The sequence below is a fragment of the Halictus rubicundus genome, chromosome 5, assembly GCF_050948215.1.
Source record: "Halictus rubicundus isolate RS-2024b chromosome 5, iyHalRubi1_principal, whole genome shotgun sequence".
Lineage (NCBI taxonomy): Eukaryota > Metazoa > Arthropoda > Insecta > Hymenoptera > Halictidae > Halictus > Halictus rubicundus.
The window spans coordinates 5,380,673-5,405,639 of NC_135153.1; the positions used below are offsets into that span (position 1 = coordinate 5,380,673).

The following is a 24,967-nucleotide window of genomic DNA, read 5'->3' on the forward strand; positions in this document are numbered from 1 at the left end:
ACTCAAGTATATAACGAATGTTTTACGACAAAAATTTGTTTAGATTTCATACTTCGAACATTGGAACTTTATCATTGTCTCGAACACTGTGTGATCTTTCGGCAACATATAGGCGGTTGGATCGCGTTCAAGCATATGATGGATCATTCATGTTCAATCGCGCAGGCTGGTTAGTCGATCCATTTTGGTATTGCGATTCATTTGTCTCAATGCAACCGAGCCGAATGCGTTGTCGCGAACACGGTTCCGACGCATTAAAAACGCGTCGAAACAAGTGAGACGAACAGTATGCGTCGCATGCGATCGAAAATCGCGTCAGGTAGACCGTTCGCGTGCATCGGGTGACAAACCGTACATACTCGAGAAGCATTTGTTTCTGTTCCTACGAGCTCTCGCGTGTTTTCTATTTTCCTTTGATTTTCACCGCTCCAAATGGAAACCGGCAACAAACGCCGTTGCGTATTCCCGTTCCCGGCGATGCAAACACACGAAGAAGCTTGAAGGATCTAGCTAGAACAGCCGCATCCTGAAATGTCGTCGATTTTTCGAAAATCTCATTCTCTCACGTCTATAGAATGTGTAAAATCCTGCTGTGATAATTACCAGTGACCGACGCTATCGACTTGTTTAAACATGATTGTCACAATACTAGTAGCACCGAAGATCAATTTATTATTAAATAATTAATAATTAATAAAAAATAAAAAATATTAATAATAGTATTAATAGAAGCAGTAGTAGTATAGCAGTCTAGTATAGTAGTATTAATAATAGTATTGATTATTATTTATTTCTTTTTATTAAGTTGTTTTATTTTTTATTTGATTAATTTATTATTTACTTTTTTTCTGAAATGAACTAATAAAAACTGTAGTAACTAATATCGAATCAGCCTCAACAGAAAAGACTCTATGATGTAAAAGCCACAAATTTCTGATTAGTTTCTATCAGGACTCGAAAAAGTTCCAGAATTTTTTCATCAGCTACATTGTTCTCATAATGTTAAAAAATTTCTCACATTATAAGTTCCAATGAGAATAGATATGAAGGAATTCTTCGGATTACAATTTTTGGTTTAAATAGAATTAATGAAATTTAAAAATAATAGTTTTTCTATAACAGGAATACATATTTTCTTAATTAATATAAAATATGTTCTCAAACATTATAACAACTGCTAAATATTATTTGAGGAATAATATTATAACAATATTAAATGATTATTCTGGTTAAATTCTAAATTGATATTTGAAATATTTCCGTATCTTCACAAGGCAGCACTATGTAGTTATTGACGGCGTTCCTGCTACGCAAGTTAGCGTTGAACGAGCCTTTTCAACGCTGAAGTTTATACTCTATGTTTATACTACATAGAGATAATTTAAGTCCTGCAAATCTAGAAAATGTTTTGCTTGTGAAATTAAATTGATTTCCTTAATTCAGTATTTCTAATAAAACTATAATACTTATGTTTTGATTTTCATACCGTTTCTTTAAATTGTAAATAATATTACATAATATTGTTAAATAAATCTAGCATATAATAATGCGGTGTTTTATCCATTTCATAGGGATGTTTTAATAAACGTTTTCAAAAAATTTGTTTCCATGAAACATTGAATGTACAGATTTCAAAATATTTGTTCGACGAGAATATTTTTTGAAAATGTTCCCAAGAGGAAACAATTCTTTTCGTAAAAATTCCATGAGAACAGATATTCTGTTGAACGAAACGTACAAGTTAGGACAGAATTTTTCTGAAAAACGGAATTACACAAGTAAATATCATCGGTGTTATATCATATTTCGTTTCATTTTAATCAGGAAAATGCCACGGATATGTTGGTAAAAGTTTCATAAAAAAAAACAACGAAAAATAAAGAAGTTTTGTAATTGGATTAGTAGTGGTTTTCTGGTCTCACACCGATATAGACGACAATGTGTAGCACACTCCTCGGCGGCGGCGTTTAGTGGTCATTGGTTTTTTATGACTTGTATATGATATGTATAGGATATGACTTTTAGGTTTCCAGCGTGCCCTGTGTATTTCAAATGCGACGCTCGGCGAGAACCTCCGATTTCGTATAAGAGTCAGTAAAAAGAACTGCGGGAGTGACTCGTAACGAGAATTCACTGTATTTACATATAGCCTTACCTGCTCTGACTTGAACATCACGGCTGAGGACCCTGCCGACGGAGTTGCTCGCGACGCATCTGTAGGCCGCGCTGTGCACGTCCTGGCGGAATGCGGCGGCCGGAAACGGCAGAAGGACCAAGGTGCCGTTCCCGTACACCCTCCTGACACCGGGTACATCGTTCACCGGGTGTCCGTCCGCGGTCGACCAATCGATGTTGGGCGACGGGCTTCCTGTCGCGGTGCAGTCCAGCCAGGCGCCGCTCGAATTCGAAAACTCCACCCTGGACGGCGGCTCCATCACGAAACTGGGCCCGCGTAGGTGCGCGTCGAACCCGTGACCACCCGCGGACATCACTGCTGCGGCTGCACCTGCGGAACAAAAGCGTCCGGACGTTTATTTGATGTTCGCGTTAATCCTCGGGAACGCGATCGCTCGAAAGCGTTGCGTGCGTTCAGTAAATGGGACTTCGGCGGAAAAAGCATACCTCGAGATTATTTCAATTGTTCAAACGTATTTCGATCTATAGAGTATTTGCGGAATGTATTTCGACCTGTAGAATATTTTTTGGTAGAGTTTTTAACACACATACGTTGCTTACGGTGAACATTCATCCATTTACGTATGTACATGTTTCTGGATATTGTAAAACGATCGATTTCATTTATAATTTGTTGATTTCAGATGTGAAACAAAAATGGGTGAAATTGTTCTTCTATGTCAGTGACGATCTGTTACGAATAGATCTATCTTCGATATATGTATGACTCTGAAGCGATTTAGACGAAAGAAAAATTAAAGTTTGTAGTTTCGTCGAAGATTCTTTCGGATTAGAAAATTCTACCGAGGACGTCTAGGAGAATTTAGAAGGATTCGGTTTATACGTCTCTGACGATGAAGATCTGTAGATTGCAGAAGATTTAACTGGAGGCAACGACGACTGGTGAAAAACAAATTTGTCTGATTAATAAAGTAATTTGATAGTGAGGCATAATAGCGCCATTTGCGCCTATCATTCATTTTAACGGTTTTCTTTAATTCTGGAAAGCTTTTCTTTTGATCGTTTTATTAATTAATTATTTATAAAAATAACGCTCAATATAGAATGATTTATAGAATTTGTCTCATTAATGAAGTAATTTGATCGTGAGGAATAACAGCGTCATTTTCGTCTATCGTAAACTGCAATTGTTTTTATAATTCTGAAAAGTTTTTCTTTTGATAGTTTTATTAATTCTTTCTAAAAATAACGCTCAATATAGAATGATTTTTAGAATTTGTCTCATTAATGAAGTAATTTGATCGTGAGGAATAACAGCGTCATTTTCGTCTATCGTAAACTGCAATTGTTTTTATAATTCTGAAAAGTTTTTCTTTTGATAGTTTTATTAAATCTTTCTAAAAATAACGCTCAATATAGAATGATTTTTAGAATTTGTCTCATTAATGAAGTAATTTGATCGTGAGGAATAAAAGCGTCATTTTCGTCTATCGTAAACTGCAATTGTTTTTATAATTCTGAAAAGTTTTTCTTTTGATAGTTTTATCAATGCTTTCTAAAAATAACGCTCAATATAGAATGATTTTTAGAATTTGTCTCATTAATGAAGTAATTTGATCGTGAGGAATAAAAGCGTCATTTTCGTCTGTCGTAAACTGCAATTGTTTTTATAATTCTGAAAAGTTTTTCTTTTGATAGTTTTATCAATGCTTTCTAAAAATAACACTCAAAATAGTTAAAATTTGTCTGCATATGTCATTGAACCACAAAATATAATTTTTGTCCTATAAAATATTACTGCGAGTCAGTGCACGTCATTTTTCATAGGCCTACAAGTTGACTTTTCGACTTTTGTCCATTGATCGACGCACCGCGCAACGGTCGAATTGTCAGCCAGCGAGCCGCGAAAGTTTAATTGCGACGCGAAACCGTTCCCCGCTGCCTCCCTGTCCGTTCGCTAATTTTTATTATGTTTTTATCGTCGCGCCACTGGGAATCGTTGCCGCGGTCTACCTTCTTGACGCCCCCGCAACCCGAACGCTCGTAAATCCTGAAACGTTGCCACGGAATTTCGATTGAATTGCCGCGGCGCGGCGCCCGTTGTTTTGCGCGAAATTGCCAACGTTATGGAGAATCTTTTGTGTCGAATTGCTCGCGCGTTGTTTAATATTTCATATCCACGGTCGAAATTGCTGGTTGAGTTAATGCGTGTCGCGCAGCATTCACAATTCGTTCGTTGCGATAGTGGCCGAGACTGTTGTTCGGGCTAGGGCCGTAAAAAGTCGAACGTTCGAACTGTTCCGACCGATTCACGCGCGAATTTCTGTTCGAATGTCGCTAAATGCCGTGTTTTCTCGATATACAGGGTGTTCGACTACAGGTGTGAGAAAATTTAAGGGATGGGTCTCCATGACAATATAAGAGGAAGATGAAGAATAAAGAAATTGCGATTTCGGCTTCATTTTTTAGTTATTAACAATAAAAAATCTGCCTAAAATGCGGCACGCGCCTCTATGACGTAAGCATCGTACAGCTCTGTTGGCCAGGTTGCCGCATTTAGGGTGGATTTTTATTTGATAATAACTGAAAAATCAAACCGAAATCACAATTCTTTTATTTTTCATTTTCGTCTTATATTGTCATAGAGAAACACCCCTCAAATTTTCTCCCACCTGTAGTCGAACACCCTGTATAATATGTGATGTATACTGTACGAATGTTGGCATCATTTTACATTCTTCGAAGTCGTGAGAACCGTGCCCTCCACCGGCAATCCCTTGTTAAGGAATATGAATTTTGGCGAATTATTTATACAATGATTGTGGGAAGGAAAATTGTCAATAACAATCTTGACGAGCGTTCTGCTAAATTCCTCAAGCCCAATCTAAACCATGGAGACAGGAAGATCTCGTAGTCTTTCTGCCTGCAAAAAAAAGTTAAACAAACTAACGAAGAACTAAATGCATTAACTAAAAAATGAAGTCGAAATCACAATCTTTATTGCTGTTGAAGGATCTATTATAGAATACTTAGCCATGATCTGTAGACTTTCAAAAATTTAGAAATATTTTCCGGTATACAACGTGTTTACATTTATATTTAAAATACATTTTTTTAATAATGACCTAATGATAAAAGTTAAAAATTAAAAGAACTTTCAAAAATGAACAATACTGTTTTATGAATTTTCTCTACTTATTATTCTGTGGAGTTCATCAACTTCTATTGGTCTGCTCGAGTTCTTTTTTAAATATTCTTAGTCTATTTGTTAATTTTGTAGTCCTTGTTTCAAATTACTCTAAATTTTATTAACCAAATAATTAGATAAATTTATTTATTTTGAAAAGTATATCCCCGATCTGCCACGGAAGATAAATTAATAATCAAAGCATAAATTCGACTTTACATTTAATATTATACACGGTTCGCCAATAGTACGTATTCTGTGCGCAACGTCCCGATAAATTTCAAGTAATAAACATTGTACTATACAGTAATTTATTTATAAACGACGTCCTGCGGTTACTTTAAGTATTATAATACGCAGCATGGTGTATTCAGATGCCAATGCAAATAAATTCACACCACACAATATTTACTACACATAAATAATGCAAGGTTCCGGGTCACACAATTACGACCGTCATGCATAAATTCAATATTGTAATGCAATTCTACCAACTTCAAAGCCATTTACACGTATGTCTCGCGCGGAAAATTATTTAAAAGTTTTTTTTCAATCGTGGAATAAGAACGCTGTAACAATTCCTTTGCATCCAAAGTCTACTTAACACGCATACATCTTTTTAATAATTAAAGAAATCATTTGCACTTCCTCTTGTAGTAAATTATTCTACTTATATAGATAGCATCAACAAATTTTACTCTAGCTTAACTTTTTGCACTCCGAAATTTTGTAAACACCTGTTAAATGCCGCCTCAGCCTCGACACGGGAGTGCAAAGCGTTAACATTAGAACTACAGTAAAGTCTTGGTCTAAGCCGAACGGAGCTACACGATCTTAGTCAATTTGCCTGCACTGGGGGGCAAATACCCTGAAAGGGGCTAAGAAGCTCAAGCTGCTTCGATATCGTAATCCGATAGCGGGTCTGGTATATCGGTGTGAACCACTACTAATCCAATTACAAGACTTCTTTATTTTTAATAACTTCATTATGGAAATTTCACCACCTTACTTGTGGCATTTTTCTGTTTAAAATAATACTAAATACGATACTCTTTTAAACTGTATTTAGTGTTTACATATGTATTTAGTCCGTGTTTACATACGCTGCCTTTTTTATGTTCGACGCGGTCCATGCGGTCACAAAAAAATAGTAGCCCTACACGATTTATGTCACCGCACAGAACCGAGGATTGGGTTTAGTTTAAGATTTTACTGTGCTAATAGTTTTAAACTCTCTAATATACGATTATTCACATTTCAATTAAACGTTTTTATTTGTATTTCTGTATACGGCTTATAAGTTTTATTAGATTCTTTACTCCTCTTAATTTTCACTCATATTTTTTACAGGTTCGATCTTTTCGCTTGTTTGAATTACTTAGTCTCATATACATACATGATGCACACAATTTCGCAAATTTGCTTCTAAAAGTAGTCAAATTAATCTTATACATTTTGTTATTTAAAGTAGAAGTATGCAACACAATATTCAGGGTCTTCGTAACTTTCGTCGGTTAAATTGTTTTAATATTTCGTAAAGAAAATGCGTTGCATTTAGCCCTCCAGTATAAGTGAGAAATACTCAGTTTTTGTTTTTTCAGTATTTGTATATTTCTTGAAAAAAAATTAAAATTATTGTTTTATTTTTATTTAGATCATATATTGTCATTGTTAAAGATATATCATATCCATTTGCCTGCCTACGCCAATCGTTAACTTGCTTTCCGGCTGGACTGTATTTAAATGATTTAAGTGTTGTTACCGTTTCGCGTTTGATCTACTTAATTTTGTTATAAATGCATAAAGTCCGCAGTGTAGTATAATGATGGGAGAGCCGAGAAGACGACGAGAAAATCAACATTTGCGATCGAGTGGTGTGTGTTGCTCACGGTTCGTCGGTCGACTCGTTCAGAGAGTGGTTCGTCGCAGTTTCAAGATTGATTAAACGCTCCGGTTATCGCGATTGTCGAAAGAGCGGGTCGGGCGCGTCGGCCAAGTTATCCTACTTGAAGTGTATCAGACACGCGGGTACTTCGACATAATGCTTTGATCGGGGGTGCGAAAACACGAGTCAGCAAGTACTCCTGGGCCTCTTGCATCGTTAGAAGCCACTCCAGGCTAATAACTTCGACCGGGCCACTCCCCTCGAGAGTGCAGTTTAATTGTTGCGGTATTCGTACGGTAGCAAAAGAAACTGCAAGCGGGGGAGTTCAATTTAAGAGCCGATACAGCATCGCGAGCGGCCGACTCGAAGTTAAATATATTCCCGCGTCTCCGGCATCGAGGGACTCGAGTTGAAATTTACATATTCGATACAAGGAATTCGAATTCCCGTGCTGCAGCAATTGATATTACGTGTTGGTCGAGCAGGCGAAGGTGATATCTTCGTCATCGCAAGGGATTAATCCTCGTACGTTCTTCGAATCGAAAATTTGAAGTCTTCTAATATTGGGTTGGCAACTAAGTGATTGCGCATTTTGTCTGATGATGTAAAATCACATTTAATTCAGTTTTTTGCTGGCAAAAATCAGAAGTTTTATGAACGTGGAATTATGACACTGCCTGAAAGATGGCAAAAGGTCATCGACAAAAACGGACAATACCTAATTGAATGAAGTTATATTTTTGAGCAAAAATTTCGAATTTTCCTTCTTATTTAAAACACTCAATCACTTAGTTGCCAACCCAATATCACTATCGTCTGACTTTTCCACGTTTAACCCCTTGCACTACTATTTAGTTTGTGATTATAATGATTAGATATTCTTCGTCAAAAACGCTGAAAATCGCAAATCCTTACACACGCATAACTTTTGAGCTTCTAATCTCCTAGTATTAATACTTTGATTTTCAGCATTTTCTTGCCAAAATCAATAAGATTACATAAAAAAAAAAAATTAAAAATTCCAGGTTTTCCGAGGTAAACTGTAGCTTTCCGGTACAACGCGATACTTCAAAAACTCGGTTTCGATATAACATGAGACACATTCACACCATTATTTCTACGTTTCGTTTCACACAACTTCGATACAACACGACACTTCAACGACACGGTTTCGATATAACAAATGTGACGGGCAAAAAACGTTTCAAAAAATATTCGAATGACAAATACATTGTCAGTTTGTAATTTATTTTATTTTTTAATGCAAGACGTATTTAGATATTGTATTTGATTGTTATGTCATTGAAAAATATTTCTATTGAACACATAAATCAGTTGAGGACTACCTTAACATTTTGAATTTCGCATATTATCGAATGTGAAATACTTCTGCAATTTGTATTTGACAAAATTCGAAGCTCGATGGTTGAAATGTTCATCTTCATATCTTTACATCTTTAAAAAGGACTGTGTACGTTGCGGCTATGCAGGCTGCAAACGACATATCGTGGTAAAAAGAACGTAATTTATTTTTTATTCGGCTGTGATACTGTGAAAACGAGAACTTACAGTCAGTCACAAAAGTTTTAATACACCTTTTAAAATAACGTAACTTTGAAAATGTGGTCCAAATGACCCGAGTTTCTTCAAGAACTTAGAAGAATTAGTCTACGAAGATGTGTATACAAATTTTTAAGAAAATTGTAATTGTCAGGAGTTGCGTAAAAAAATTGTAAATATTAAATTCGCAACTTTTTTACCCGAGTGTGTAATGAAAATTTTAAAAATACATTTTGTAGATTTATATTAGTTGTATGTATGCTGAAAAATTCATCGAAATTAAATAATGGAGGTTGCCATCGGTTATAAGTTATTACAGACTCGGATAAAAAAGTTGTAAATTCTATATTTACTATTTTATTCGCAATTCTTGTCAATTACAATTTTCTTAACAAATTTTGTACACATCATTTAGTAAACTAATTCTTCTAAGTTCTTGAAAAAACAGATCATTTGGTCCACTTTTACAAAGGATACATAATTTTAAGGGATGTGTACGCAGACTTTTGTGACTGACTATATACCTTTACCAGATCAAAAATATGAAATGCTACTGTGTGTTACATTCCATAAAAAATATCGAAGTATTCGTGAACTGATTAATGTATTCAAAGTACAGTGTTTACTCTATATATGCCCCAAATGTTTAGCCGATAAAAGTCATGAGTCGATACCTCTGGAGCTTCGCTGTCCTTCTGTACGTTCGGCGTGGATCAATTGATAGTATTTTCTAGCCGATATATGTCCCTGTTTAGACCCGTCTTTTGGACATACATCGTGCAAACACTGTATTCGGTATTGCACACGTATTTCAATTACAAAAACATTCGACGCTGCCCGTCGCTGGATTGGAGCGCGAAAGAAAGAACGATAATACGAAATTAATTCGTCCAATAAAGAGTTGGAGGCGCGCTATTAAAAAGTAGGGACACCGCGGCGATTCATGGACGCACAGAAACGGCCAGGACACGTTATTGCATATCTCTGCCGTCGTCCATAAGTGAAGAGCGGGTTCAGTGAAACGTGGAACTCATAACGACGTCCAGGGGACGACGGACTCGTAACTCGTTTATAACGACATTCAGCGGAGAGAGATAGAGACGGTTATATATGTGTGTGCCAGAAACAAGGACAACGTATGTGTGTGTGTGAGAAAGAGAGAGAAGAGGGGGGGTTAGGAATTTCGCGTGGCGACCGAATTTCGTAATACCGCCGGCTAGTATGCGCGGCGCATACAAAACACAAAGTATGCAAATCCCCGCCGCGACCGAATTGAAATCCCCGTAGTGTCCGGCAATTACAGAACGTCACGCTGACTCGCTTCCGGAATTGTCTCGAGTACTTAATTACTAATTCCAGCCAAGTATTTTGGTAGCCGGCTTCGCGTTGAATTTCACGCATGCCGCCTTGCAAACCCCCAATGTCCTTCCTCGGCCGCCTGTATTTTACGGCGATACCGGCCCTGTAATTAATTCGACGTTCCTCCGCCCCCCGTTTTTCCGTATAATGTGACGAGAAATTGTTTCGTTTCGGTCGACCAGCTAATTTCGCCCAACAGCCGTGCCGTTAGCGTCTAGATGCAGCGACTCGCATTAATATTCGGACACTGTACCGCAGGGTGTTAGACGTACGCGAATTTCATTTAGTCAAGCTTTCTGCGATACTAACGAGACTTCTGTGCTACTTTTCAGAGAAAGTTCATCTTTAATGCATTTAGTTCTTCGTTAGTTTGTTTCTCTTTCTTTTTGCAGGCAGAAAGACTTCGAGTTCTTCCTGTCTCCGTGGTTTAGATTGGGCTTGAGGAACTCAGCAGAACGCCCGTCAAAATTGTTATCGACAATTTTCCTTCCCGCCAACATTGTATAAATAATTCGCCAAAATTCATATTCCTTGCTCCACCTTCGACAAAATCGTGCTCATTTAAATAACGAAGCGAATGTATTAATAGAATTATAACATTATAATAAACGTATCGCCATATTCGCCTTATGCCAAAATTGTATACTCAGCTGAATATTCGGCGAACGTAGCATTTGTTTATATTTATAAAATCCAATAAGCATTCTTCGAGCATTTTAGTCGGATTTGTGAATGTTCGGCGGACACTTTGACGAGGATAGATGCTTGTTCGAATTTCAATTTTTTTGCAGTGAGGACCGAACGAACATTTGTTCTAAACATACCATTAGATTCTGCTGAATGCAGTAAGATTAAGAAAGTATTTTTAATATCACGCATCTTAATTTTTCAAAATTTTATTTCGTTATGTAAATTACTTTTGTTTTATGGAATTTTTGAGGCTGCTGAGAACTACGAATATAATTGTAAATTCATTTTTCATAGAAACCCTAGCAGTGCTGTCTCTATACTTGTTGCTATGTACAAGAGGGCGTGATTTAGTTATTATATATACACTTGAAACAAATAGTTGTCACTAGAATGCGAGATTTTTATGCAAAATTGTCTGTACAAATTGTACATATTGTTTCTTGAATGAATTTGAGAAGCTTAAAGTAACACATTGGTGTTTTTAAATTATGCAGGCACAAAATTATGATGACCATCGGGAAACTTAAAAATATTATTAAAAAAGCTGAGATTCCAAAGAATTTCAATTTTTATTCCTTTCTGAAAGTTTGAATAAAGTATATCTGCATAATGGCTGCAGCACAACTAATAAGTTGGTAGGCAAAAAATTCGATTTGCGTGTTTGTTTCAAATATAAGCAAATTTACGAATAATGTTAATTCATGAGGTCTAATTGAGGAATAACGTTATGCATAAATTGACAGGTCCGCAGCTTGTGCGTCACACATTTGTGACAACCACAATTTCATATTCGGCGTGCCGAAACCCAAATTGATTTTGCATACGTTTTTCATTCATCAAGTTCTTCCATATAAAACAAACAGACACCTAGGGAAGGGACCCAATTACTGTGGGGTTTCAATTACTCTGGCAATATTAATTATACTTATTCTTAAAGCATAATGAATATTAAAAAAGAGATATTAAATTTTTTCATTAAAGTCAGTTAATATGTATATATATGTACGTATCTCCTTGTCAATATTGCTTATACTTTAAAAATAAGTATAATTGATATAGGCACAAAAATTTGTACCCCCACAGTAACTGGGTCCCTTACCCTATAACTACGTTAACTTTACGAATTCAAACAACTCCTTTTGCACATATATTCTACAATCCCTATACTAAAAGAAAATATAAGAAGAAAGAAATCGATTTTTTGATAACGAGAAACCAGATTATCCCCCTAATGAAAAAACAAAATTGGACAACAGTTGTTCGTGCAAGTTTCTCATTGGTGACTCGAAGTTTCGTTAAATACCTCGCTAATGGCCCGCCTCAATATTGAACGAGATTGGACGTTCCGTGCTTAACGGGCTAATTAGCAAGTTATGTTTTAATTTGCTCGCGCGAGACTTTATTGCGTGGAAGCGTAATTAAAATGTGAGTTAATGGACGAATTACGAGAAAAATTCGTGCTTAATTGGGTAGAAACACTGTGAAACGGGCGTGTTGGCCGAGCAAATGAAGGAGTAAAGGGTGTTCTGAAGCGGGAGGGGAGAAGGACGGTGCCTTTATTTCTCTCTCTCTCTCTCTCTCTCTCTCTCTCTCTCTCTCTCTCTCTCCTCCTCTCCTCCTCTCCTTACTCTATTTCTTTTTTTTTCCACCGGGTTCTCTTTTTGTCAAGTCGCATTGCCGGAGACTGCGAGCGGACTGGAAACACTTGGCAAACTTGAGGCAAAGAGCGCGAAGCTTTTTCCCATTTGGCTTCGCGGAACGTGAAGGAAGTTATCAAGTGAGATGGACTTGCCTTGTAACCGCGACTCTTTGTGAGCGTACGTGTGAAATACAGTAATCGGGAACAATTACCACTGTAACCTTAGAAATGGATTTCTTTCGTGGACTACTTGTTGGTTCTCTGCGGCGAGTCTGCGGGAAAAGATGTTTCGAAGTAAGTAATCCCCGATGGAACAACTTCGTTCGTCGCTTGCACAAAGTGATTTTCTTTTGCACCGAACAGACTGGTTCATATTTCACTTATTTAGATTTAAACCTTGACAGTCAAACCGTTACCAAGAGAGATTGAAATATTTGCACAAAGATTGATTCCGTTTTTTTCTCGGAAGGTACGGACGCCGCCATTTTATTACAGGGTTGTAAAAAAAAACTATACTTTTTAGAATATTTTGAACACAGGCTGCTTTACCGGAAACTGTAAAAGAATACGTGTTTCCTCTTCAACGATCGGTACAGAACTAAAGGCAAAACAAATTCTTTGCAAATAATTGATTACTTATGAGTACCCCTAATATATTTCTAAATACATTACTCTTTATAGTAATGATTCGAGTGTGAATATTATGGATTTATAACAGAAATGAACACGTCGAATACAAAAGTGAAAAGACATTAGAAACGTTCAGATAAAAAGCAGTAAAAAGCTCTACCTACCGTTTCCAAATTACAAAGTTCAGATCAAACCGCCATTATGACACATACAGAGTGGAAATTATGAAGCGTTACAGACGAATATCTCCAAAAAATATTGATTAAACACAAAAATGTTTCAGATGAAAGTTGTTCAGTACCGACTTTTATTTTTTCCGGTGGACACTCCAACGTGAGGTGAAGGTCAACTTTATTTTTTAAATGGAATGATGTGTTTTTTTTATCCACCATCATATAGTGCGTTTTAAGATGAGTTCAATGACCTATGACTCAAGGTAATTCAGGGTCAAACTTGCAGGGAAATGCAGACAAGGTCTGATCGTTTTATTTGTACTTCAGTTAGTGTCTTCGAACTTTCTCACCAAAGCAATAACATGTGTTCGATATCAACACAACTCAGGACAACATCAAAGTCATTATCAATAAAATGAAAACAAACGTATTTATGTAATGTTATTACAATGTTATGTTATTTCTGCAAGATAGTCAGTTTACCTTCATTACTATTCGTGCTAAGGTAGCCTTCGCTGAACGATAGTACTGAAATAAGCGGTGAAAATGGAAATGCATCAAAATTGTTTTGATATGTTTATGGTACTAGGAGAATGCAGGAAAAATTACAGAATGGCTGCTAATTTGTATACACAACGCGGCCCAGATCGACCATCAAAATCGCATATGGCATTTAAAAGACTAGAACAGCGTTTTCTCCGTTCAGGTTCTGTGCAAGTGAAAAGAAGTCGACCTCGAACTGTGGCTAACGATAACGTCGCTACTGATGTATTGGCACGAGTTAACGTGGATCCTCATGCAAGCAATAGACAAATTGCAAAAGAACGTGGAATTAGTCATCCAACTGTATTCAACATTTTACATTCCAACAATTTCTATCCATACCACACAACATTGCGTCAGGATTTGTACGGAGACGATTTCGTCAAGCGATCGAACTTCTGCAATTGGATTCACCAGAAGATAGTCGAAGATGTTTCGTTTTTACCTAACGTCCTATTTTCTGATGAAGAAAATTTTGTCATTGGCCCGCACTTTTTCGAAGGACATTTAACTGGGCAAGTTTATGTTAACTTCCTACATAATGTACTACCCCAATTATGTGAAGAAGTACCTTTCAATAAAAGGCGCATTATGCGGTTGCAACATGACGGTGCGCCTCCGATCTATGCACTATGCTCTCGAACAGCAATGAATGGAATCTTTCCAGAAAGGTGGATAGGTCGTGGAGGTCCTGTAGCCTGGCTCCGTTCGCCTGATTTAACACCACTCGACTACTTTCTATGGCGTCACGTTAAAAACTGTGTAATGCCCATTACACCTACGACGCGTGAAAACATGTATGTATGTGCATCTATTTGTTCCTTTACAGGTTACAAAGGTGAACCTGTTCTCTTAATATTTTTTTTCCTTTTCTTTTCTTTTCTTTTCTCTCTCACTCTCTCTCTCTCTCACACACACACACACACACACATTCTTCCATTCTTTCCTTTGCCTTTCTTCCACTTCTCTCTGCGTGAAAACATGAAAGTCAGAATACGCGAAGCTTGAACTCAGATAAATGTTGTGCAAAGTTAGAGAATCGTTTAAACAAAGAATTGTTAAGTGCATTGAAGTAAGAGGTATTTATTTTGAACACATACGAAACTAAAGTACAAATAAAACGATCACACCTTTTCTGCATTTCCCTGCAAGTTTGACCTTGAATGACCTTGATTCATAGGTCATTGAACTCATCTTAAAACGCACTATTTGATGGTGGATAAAAAAACATATCGTTTCATTTAAGACAAGAAAGTTGACCTTCACCTCACCTTGGAGTGTCCACCGGGAAATATAAAAATCCCACCACATGATGGCATTTCTACAATGCCAAAAAAAAAACAATTAATTAAAATTACGTTCATCACTGCCTTCGGACATTATCAATAATGGATTGGACTTAAGCCACTTACAAAGTGGTGGTTTTAATTATTGAACTAAGCGCGACATCTTATATGTCCAAAATTATCGTATATATTCAATATACTTAACCGCAAATGTTGTTCATGACAGCTAACTTGAAGTTCTACACGTAATTACGGGCAACAAAAAATATTTGACAAATGAACTTAGGCCACTTTCAAAATAAACGGCTCAATTATAGAAAAAAAAAACATGACATAAGAGGTATGTACCGTCTTCATGATAATTGATAAATTTTTCAGCTTTTACAGGGTGACAGCCCATTTAATGTTTCAGTTTTAAATTCTTATCAGAGAGAGAGACGCTTTTTAGACCGAAGTCGCAAGAATCCCCAGAGGGAAATCTAAAAATGCTTTCGCTCGAGAGATTGAATCCAACCAGACGATCCGTCTTCGCGAGGTATCGTCTCGCGCGTTTGTTCACCGACACGGAAAATCGAACGAGAGTTGGACAGATGACAGGAATTCCCCACAACACAGAGTATCGCGGGATTGCTTGGAGCTCGGAATGATCTGGAATAATGCGACTTGACGCGGGCCCCGGAAACACGGAGATCGAGACGGTCAGTGAACAGAATGATAATAGCGAAAAAGAAAAGTGAGAAACACGAGAGAGAGAGAGAGAGAGAGAGAGATTTTGGCTGGGGAAACAGTTTGACCTGAAAGACTTTCCGCGTTTGTTCTTACGAGAAAAGTTTACTTCTTACTTCACATATGGAGAGCTGAGCGCGAGTGCATACACCAAAAAGTGTTTGAACACTTATTTCAATTTGACAAAATTCTCGATAAATGTACTGTTGTAATTTCATACAGAAATTCTGCAACAATCAGCTCGTTTTACAGCTCGACTTCAAATGATGATTTCATTTTCTTCTAAGATGTTTTTGCCTCATGCGGTTCGATAATTGGAGACAGGCTTTTTTCTCGAAAGTGTTATTGTGCATTGAACCGTCTCTAAAAACATTGAAAAACTTGTTTCCTCTTCATAATGATCTCTTGAAATATGATATGCGATCTTCTTGGTCGTTTCGTGGCTATTTTCTAAAACTCTTGTGCTGTACCCTATACAAGATGTCCCAAAAAATGTATGCACACAGAGAATAGCTAGACTGCGCAATTTATGGATTTATGATAAAAATGACCAGATCAAATGTAGAACAGTGAGTATATTCTAAACATTTAAAAATACTGCAGGACCAGTTCCAATTGGTTAAAATTATTGAGAAAAGAAATGAATGTCTATGTAGCTCTTGTAATTAAGGTAGACAATTTTTAATTGCATGAACGTCGGCAGTCTAATAACAGCTCACTTAATTTTCGCACCTTTCAGATTTAATCGAGTAATTCATTTTTAGGTTTAAAGTGTGTGCACAATTTTTGAGACATCCTGTACTATTATGAACTGGGAGTATACCTTTCATTCGAAGATCAATAAAACCAACAAAAAAGTTCATATATCAATTTTTTAGCGTATCATTGCAAAGGGGAAGCATCAATCTATAAATGCATGACAAATTCAGTCACGAGAAAAATTTCCCAATATGTTTAGAGATGTATCTATTTGTAGTATTTTCGAGAAAAGACGTGTCTTCAATTTTTTACTCACTCCGCGATGTGAAAATATCTTAGAGAAAAAGAATGATAGATTGCGAAGGTAGCGGGTCCCGGTTTATTGTCACAGGATTCCTTTTTACGAAGTTATCATAGTTTCGATATCGTAAATGTTCGAAAACTTATAGTTCAAATTCTTTTCGAAGTCACTATAAATTAAAAATACTAGTGAAATTTGTATCACCTTCGCAACCCAGAAATTTTAAACTATTTACTATATAATCCTGTACATTTCGATGAGAAAATACCAAAAATCAAAGTTTTAACCAGTTATCTTGCGGAATTTACTTTTAAAAATCCCTCACGGGATTGCGGAATTAAAATCAAGCAATGACGAGTATATACGTCGAACGCAGCGAAAATACTCCTATTATAAATTTTACGAAAACAGTAAAGCGAAATGAGGAAAGATTACATTGTTATTCCATAAAAAATTAACGCTTCACTATTGATAAGATTATTGTTATTAAAAACTAAAAAATTGTCAAAAAATGATAAAATTTATCAACAGGAAAAATTAAAGGAAAAAATAATTTTAAGAAATTCAGTTGATTTCAGTGCGGTGTTTTTCAAAGCAAGGTAAAAAATAATCAACTTAGCTTATAAAACGTAATACATTGTAATATCCAATATATCAACGAGAATAATCAAATTCAAGAAAAAAGAAATACATAACAATTTTATTGGTAATATAAACGAAAAATACCACCAAATGACATTTTTATTACATCTTGTTGAAATTTCCAGTTTTTATAGTAAGTGGAAATTTTTTATTTTGCACGACGAGTATACACGTCAACAGCATCGGAATAGAGCTTTGGATTGACGTGTATACACGTCGAACGCAGTTTACTGGTTCAGGCGAGGAATTCACTGGTTCAAAAGTTATGCGTGTCTAAAGTTGAGCGATTACGCTTTGTTCCGGAACAAGCTGTCACCGAACAATAATTAAAATATGGAGAATCATAATATACGGGATCTCAAAGAGAAGGTATAATCTAAGTTAGTTAGGATTAGGTCGTTGGGTGGGGGAGGACCGGCCGTTAGGCTACCTGTCGAAAACGCTTAACATGTTAAGCGCTACGTCGATCCCAGAGGACGGATATCAAACTTTCCGTTCCACGAGGACCTAGGCTTTTCGTTTAGGCGATGCGATGCAGCGGTCGACTCGGAGAGGTGACTTCTCTTTAGACACAAATTTGCAATTACTTGCAGCGTGAACGAGAAATCCATAGATACAAGCTCCGCGCTTAACGTGTTAAAATTGCTCAGCTTTAAACACGCATAACTTTTGAACCAGTGAATTCCTCGCTTTAAAACTTCGATTTTTGGCATTTTATCGTTAAGATTGTACAGGATTATATAGTAAAAAGTTAAAAATTTCTGGGTTGCCAAGCTGAAGTTTAACCTGTCAATTTATTAAACACATTAAACACCGTGTCTAAAGTCTACGAAGATACGGCGTACACACAAAAGGTTTATGGGTCTACGAAATGATTATAGACGCAGCGTCTAAGACCAATATAAAAATCTATAAAAATATTGTAGGACTTACGAAGAAGTTATTTAGCCCTCATGAAAGCATGGTCAGTGGTAACCAATATCTTAAAGAAACGTCTCCATCCCTTGCATTTTTCAATATATCTTCCTTTTTCCTGTACTATAAGTACCATTAAATAATACTTTATATGAGAATAAAAACGTAAATCTAAAGCATCAGGTTATAAACGAAGTCAGTGCGTATCATTCATGGAGGTACCGATTTTTCTTGCAAATAAATTACAAATATAAACAGCATGGGAGGCTGCTCGTAATTCGTGAAAACACGAGGAAGACGAGTGATATGCAATTGCAATCTGCACGGTCGGTGGTCATACGAGAACTCGCTTAGTTTATGTAAATGTTGCTCCGTTGCAAATTGGCACGTCACACTACACCTGGGCGATATTATTTCTTGTAAACGAGTTCACGTTCGGTGAACTGGGCCGAATCCCCATACACGTATTTTTCTGATAGCGAAAATTAAATCCAAATTCGCTCGACTTAAAATTTTAATTAACCGTACCGGGAATGAATTGGATAATTAATAGCAGAAAAATTGAACGAGCCCTGAAAGTCGTCGAAGCGTCGCTCTTGTTCGCTGATTAGGGCCGGATTACTAATCTTCGCGTCGCGTCAGTAAGATCTTAAAGGCGCGTTTTCTGGAAAAGCTTTACGCTCAAGATATAGTCAAAGTGCATTTAATGAACGTGCTTAAATATACAGAGCGGCGAGGGATTAAAGGGCGGGCACTGTGGATGGAATAGATGAGTGTACACAGTGTATAGGACGTACAAGATGAGCACGGAACACAGGATTTCTAGAATAGGAAGGACGCGGTGATTAGATAGATAAGATACACAGGGTAGATCGAATAGGTGAGGTAGAAAGGATGTAGGGGAGGAGACGAGGCGCGCAGGTGTTCGTAGCACATAGAAAGCAGGATAGACAAGGCAACGGAATAGATAGATCGGATGAAGCAGCTATGAGATACGGGGTTTACAGGATATGTAAAGTAGATCGGCCAGATAGGGTGGGTCGAGGCTATAGGATTGTCGTAGGATACTCAAATTAGCGCAGCCGAGATCCGTAGAATGTACACGGTGGTCAAAGTGATGGGCCAACAAAGTCGGATAAGGATGGCAAGATTAGTGTAGGCTGATCATAGGGCATTACACTTAAACGCTGCACTGCAGACAAGATACGTTAAACAGGATGATCATTTTAACCGTAGATCAGAACTGCATTTGAGAGCAAATCGAACTGAACAAAAGTATGGATTGTATCTATTTTATTCATAATGATTCTTTTAAATTTAATTTTTATATGAATTTTCCCCTAGAATTCAAATTAAAATTATTTACTATAAGAATTTCTCTATAATCTATTTTATTCATAATAATTCTCTAGAAGAAGTTCCAAAGTAGTTAGGATAAGGGACCTAATTACTGTCGGGGTGCAAATTACTGTGCCTATGAAAAGATATATAAACTGAATAAAGATATATATTAACTGATTTTAATAAAAAAAAATGTAATACCTCTTTTTTAATATTCATTCTGCTTTAAAAGAAATGTATAATTAATGTAGGTACAGTAATTGGGTCCCTTATCTTTTCATTTTGACCGAACCTCAATAAATCGATATTTTTTACTACTCCAGTTCTTTTAAGAGAAGAATGCTCTTTTTGCGACAAACATAGATTTCTCTGCATTTAAAAAAAACAGGAAGGTGTCATTGACAAATTTAAAACTTTGTTTCTCGCACTTATATCGAAAGAACACTATGTGTATTGTATGTGGCAGAAGGGTACAGTAAATGTACAAAAAAATTTGTTTAAAGAGATTGTACACGTACTGCTTCAGGAGATATATATACACAGTCATTTTAAATAATTTTTCCACTGCATTCTACGAGACTTCACTGTATTTACAAAAAGTAGAATCGCCCGGACGTGGACAGACACGGCTTCCGATTCTTATTCGGTAATATACTTACTTGAAGAAAATTTTGTGCCACGTTTCGGCTTGTATTTATATGTCCAGATTCCTATTACTTTCTTTTTGTACATATATGTATATACGATAATAGAGCGGGAAATAGAGAGAGAGAATGTATACACGTGAGAGGAGAGAGGGAGAGGGAGTGGGAGTGGGAGAGGGAGAGAGAGAGAGAGAAAGAGAGAGAGAGAGAGAGAGAGAGAGAGAGGCGAGAAGTTGAGAGGAGAGAAAGGGGACGAGGGAGAGAGCACTCTGCGAGTAATAGCTCCCAATTACCATAACGCTTGGCTAAGCCGACTAATCGGTTCCGCTTATGCCGACCGGCAAATTATTATTAATCACATTGCACGTGGATTACCGTTTATGTGCATCCATGGCGGTGGCATTTGCACTTTGCTCCGGGTCGCGCAACCATGGTCCTGGTACCATGAATATCCGCGTCCGCCTTTGATCTCACTGTTACCCGCACTTTGTCAGAATCAGATCCTCGAGTTGCATCAGACGTTCTTCAAGCCGAAGGCGCAAACGCAACCATAAGACTTCCTCGTATTACCCTCGAATTTAGTCAATGTCATTCGATCCTAATGGACCGCTTCCATTTCCCATTTATAAGCTTCAGCGAAAAATCATACGCATGGCATAATAACATTCGTTTCAATGTAATATAATGTACTATATTACAATACGGACATTTCTAATGTAACATAATCTGTTAACAGAATATTCCCTGTCCCTTTATTGCATTACCTCTCCCTCATGTCAAAAACTTTATAATCGCATTAATCGTAAAAGAAGAAATCGGAAATAAATCATTTTAACCAGTCCGGAAATTCTAGTGTTAGAAAGTACATTTTTTGTTAGGACAAAAAATAGAAAGAAGTCAAATGCTGTACAGTTCTGTACACGTATTGCACTTTGAATGCATTTAAACAGCTATTCTCATTCTTCCTCACGAACTCCGTGCTTTGAAACTTGTATTTTTTGAGTTTCCACGTCAAAATCTACATGGTTGTATAGAAAAAAGTGCAAAATTTTTGGTCCCAGAAGGTGAAGTTTAACCATCTTCAGTAAAACAAAGCAAGTCTGACTTTGAAAACTAACTGACTCGGCTGTATACGTCGTACCGTCGCATCTATTTGAACAAAATTCGTGAAATTAGTGAAATTTTGCAGCGTTTACATCAAGTCTCGTGCCCTCTGAAACCGTGAGTTGTCAGCAATCCCCTGGACGACAGTCCTCGTGGAATTGATAAAAACGGGAAGGATTACGTTCGGCGGAAGTTTTCTTTTGCGAAAAATTGGGCTGCTTCCAGGATCGGAGCTTTTGTGGCTCGGTTCACGAGCCTCGCTGGCTGGCGTCGCGCGTCGGTTTAGGTGAAACGAGCTCGACGAGGGTCCGGCGAAGGTAAGCCGGCGGACGGACTCGGAATCAATAGGCGGAACAAACTGTGTAGGTCGGTAGAAGTCGCTGGTAAGATTGAATTTGCAGACTCCGCCGCCCTTGTCGGCGAGAAAGGACCGGCACGGAGTAAAAAGGGAAGACAAGGAACGAGTGCCGAGCAATTCTGGAACGGATAAGAGTCTACGGTTTCACGAGTGACGGCTCGCGCGGAACTGTCCTGTTTTCCCTTCCTCTCCGCCCCTCTTTTATTTTTTCTTCTCCCCGCGAAAGCGGACGCGTTTGCTCTGCCGATCAAGACAGCATTTATTTGATCCGACTGCCGGGGACCAACCCCTTCACGACTCCCAAGCTTTCTTCCGCAGCCCCTCGCCGAGTGCTTCCGCTTTTTTTCGCAATAATTTAATACTCCTACACTCGAGTGAATCTTAAACATTAAACAGCATTTCCGCAAATTTGCTTTTCATCTTCTCATTCGGATCGCGACTGAAGGATTCCCGGAGGGAACGCGAAATAAACGGCGAACGATGAGCGTCCATTATTTGTCCGGGAACCTGGAAACCGTTTGAATTGCGTTTTATTACTTTTCCGCGGTCCATTTCGATCTTTAATATTCACTGCGTTGATGAACAGAATTAATGAGTTAAAGAGTTATGAAGCAGCAGTGTATACAGGCTGTCCCATTCGAAGTTTCGCGCGCAATTATTTGACACGATGGTCAAAAATGTCGTTGGACCAGAGTGAACAGTCTACGAGCCATTCGATAGGGCATCGAGATAAAACATGCATAAAATTTGAACCCTATATCTGGACTCGGAAGGTACTCTTGGAAAAAATGAGTTTTTGGCCTGTTTTCCATATTTAGACATATGCGAAAATACATTCAATACGCACACCTTCGAATTTGATGCTAAGCTTAAAATTACACGTTTTTGACGCAATGTTAACGCAGGAGGAGGATTAGAATTTTTTGAGCTACGATTACCTGGATTTTTGACAAATTTACAATAGATTTGTGTGATTATAGAATTATTATAGAATAAATTTACAATTTTGACAATAGAGAGCTTTTCTTGATACAGTTTTAGAACATTTTCCATGTTGTTCCAAAGCTGTTCAGAATGATGGCCTCAATAACATATTTCAAGGTTATTGAAATCAACGAGGAGAGATCGGTCATCGAGATCGGTGAACCCCCTATTCTAAATAGTTACCCACAACGGCTGTATCATAAAGTTACAAGAGCTCAAAGATCGGCAATTTTTCGGTGACATTTTAGTGATCCTTTAACTTTGTTGATTGGTGTTAAGTGCTATTCCCGCACTGAAGGTACACTAGATTAAGTAAAATCGAATAAAAGAAGGGGAAGACAACAAGGAGCGACAAAAATGGCTCGTGTTGCTTCAGTGTGGACGTAGCTTTATGTTGTCGTGGAAATCGTAGCGCGAGGCGTTAGGATTGATCAGGGGCAGAGGGAGTTTTGCGATCGACTGTATTCGGATTGGAGGCCTGGATGATTGGATAATGGTGAAACGGATTTAGCAGTCCGTGAGAACGTCGCAGACGATGCAACTGCACAGTTGCACGGGGAAATTATCCAGACAGCATGGCGTGGCAGGCGGAAGAAGCTGTATCGACCTCGAACGGCCTCGCGGCTCTTCCCCGGCAGCAAGAACACAACGACAGCCAGGTCTCCTTAAACTTTAAACTCGAAGCACTCGCGAGAGGGAGAGACCTGACTCAAGACCCTCCCGGCCGGGACGAGATGAATATTTCAGGTGACTCGAGTGTCCTCTAAAATACGCCGATGAATCCGTTGGTGTTGGTAGCCGTGCGCGACAAGATACTCCGAATTTATCGCACGACTTCGACCTGCTCTAGGCCAGGAAGAAGCCGATAGGACCTGCATTAACGTCGACCATCGCTGCCAATTCATGACCGGCAAAAACAAATTACGCGTTGATTATAGATCGGTAGACGTTCAGTGCTCGTTCGGACCGGTCGTTCGGATAAGTGGCAAGAAAATGGATAGCGGCTCTTCAGCAAGATTATGGGATCAGTGGGAGCTACATTCACTTTCGACTCTTCCGGAAAAAATTGTTCGTGTGTTAGTAATTCAGTTTGTTTAATAGGAGCGTTGAAACCAGTGCTGGGCAAAGTGGTATTTGAAATAGAAAATAGTAAATAGTTTGTTTTATTTTTAAAGCATACCTATAATCATGCAAATAAATTATTTTATTTATAAGAAAAAGTTTTTGAAATATTATTTAAATATAGTATTTTATTGGGAAAATATTGAAAATAGTGAGACTTATTTTGTAGGACTGTTGTAAAATAGTATTTCAAATAGTTGATAGTAATTTATACTTTTCTGATATTTTGTTGCGTGTAATGTTATTACGACATTGTCGTACGTTTATCAACCAGTTACATGCAAATATTCGTAATTAAGCTACAAATAATACTTCGTCAACTATTATAGTTTCTTGTGTTAAAAATTGTAATTTATAATATTAACTATTTGCTCAACTTATTTTCATTGTAAGGAAATATTTGGAATACAACATTAAAATATTTTATTTTATATATCTGGTTATCAGAATAAAAATATTTTATTTGCCGAAATTTTTCGTTCTATTTAAAGTAGTATTTTATTTGAACCACATTAAATTATACTATTTAAAATAGTATTTTAAATATTTTTCCTCGAAATTTTTCCCAGGTCTCGTTGAAACGATATCGAAAAAAGTAATAACTGTTTTTCAAGAATTCGAAAATTATTTTGGAGTATACATATAACGTTACATTGCAATTACCTAATATTGCGTAAAATCACCATTATTTTTTAATATGGTTTCACAACGGTTTGACATACTTTTAAACAGTTTTTTTTGTATATTTCTTTAGTAAAGATCTCCATATCGTTCTTATTTGAAGTGTTATCACTAGACTGCGGAACTTCGTGCAAAAAAAAGTTTTGTTCGCCAATTCCATGAAATAGAAAGCAAATAGAAAGTTTTGCTTTCTTTAACAATTTGAATACTTTGAAAATAATATATTGTCGCTATCCAATCCTTTTCATTTACTCGTTATTTTAAATTTCATTTACTCCATTTTGCCATAAATGCACAAAATCCGCGGTCCAGTCATCACTCTTCATGACATGTCGGTAGACGAAGAAAGCATTCCGTACGTA

General features: G+C 37.2%; 1 protein-coding gene across 1 annotated transcript in view; it reads right to left on the reverse strand.

Annotated features, from left to right (window-relative positions):
- Nucleotides 1-24,967, reverse strand: part of LOC143353990 (cell adhesion molecule Dscam2-like) — a 212,489-nt gene that overhangs the window by 54,160 nt on the left and 133,362 nt on the right. Inside the window, exon 2 of the mRNA XM_076787641.1 lies at nucleotides 2,156-2,506. Within this exon, the coding sequence (XP_076643756.1) occupies nucleotides 2,156-2,506 (351 nt within the window). The remainder of the gene's footprint in view (nucleotides 1-2,155; nucleotides 2,507-24,967) is intronic.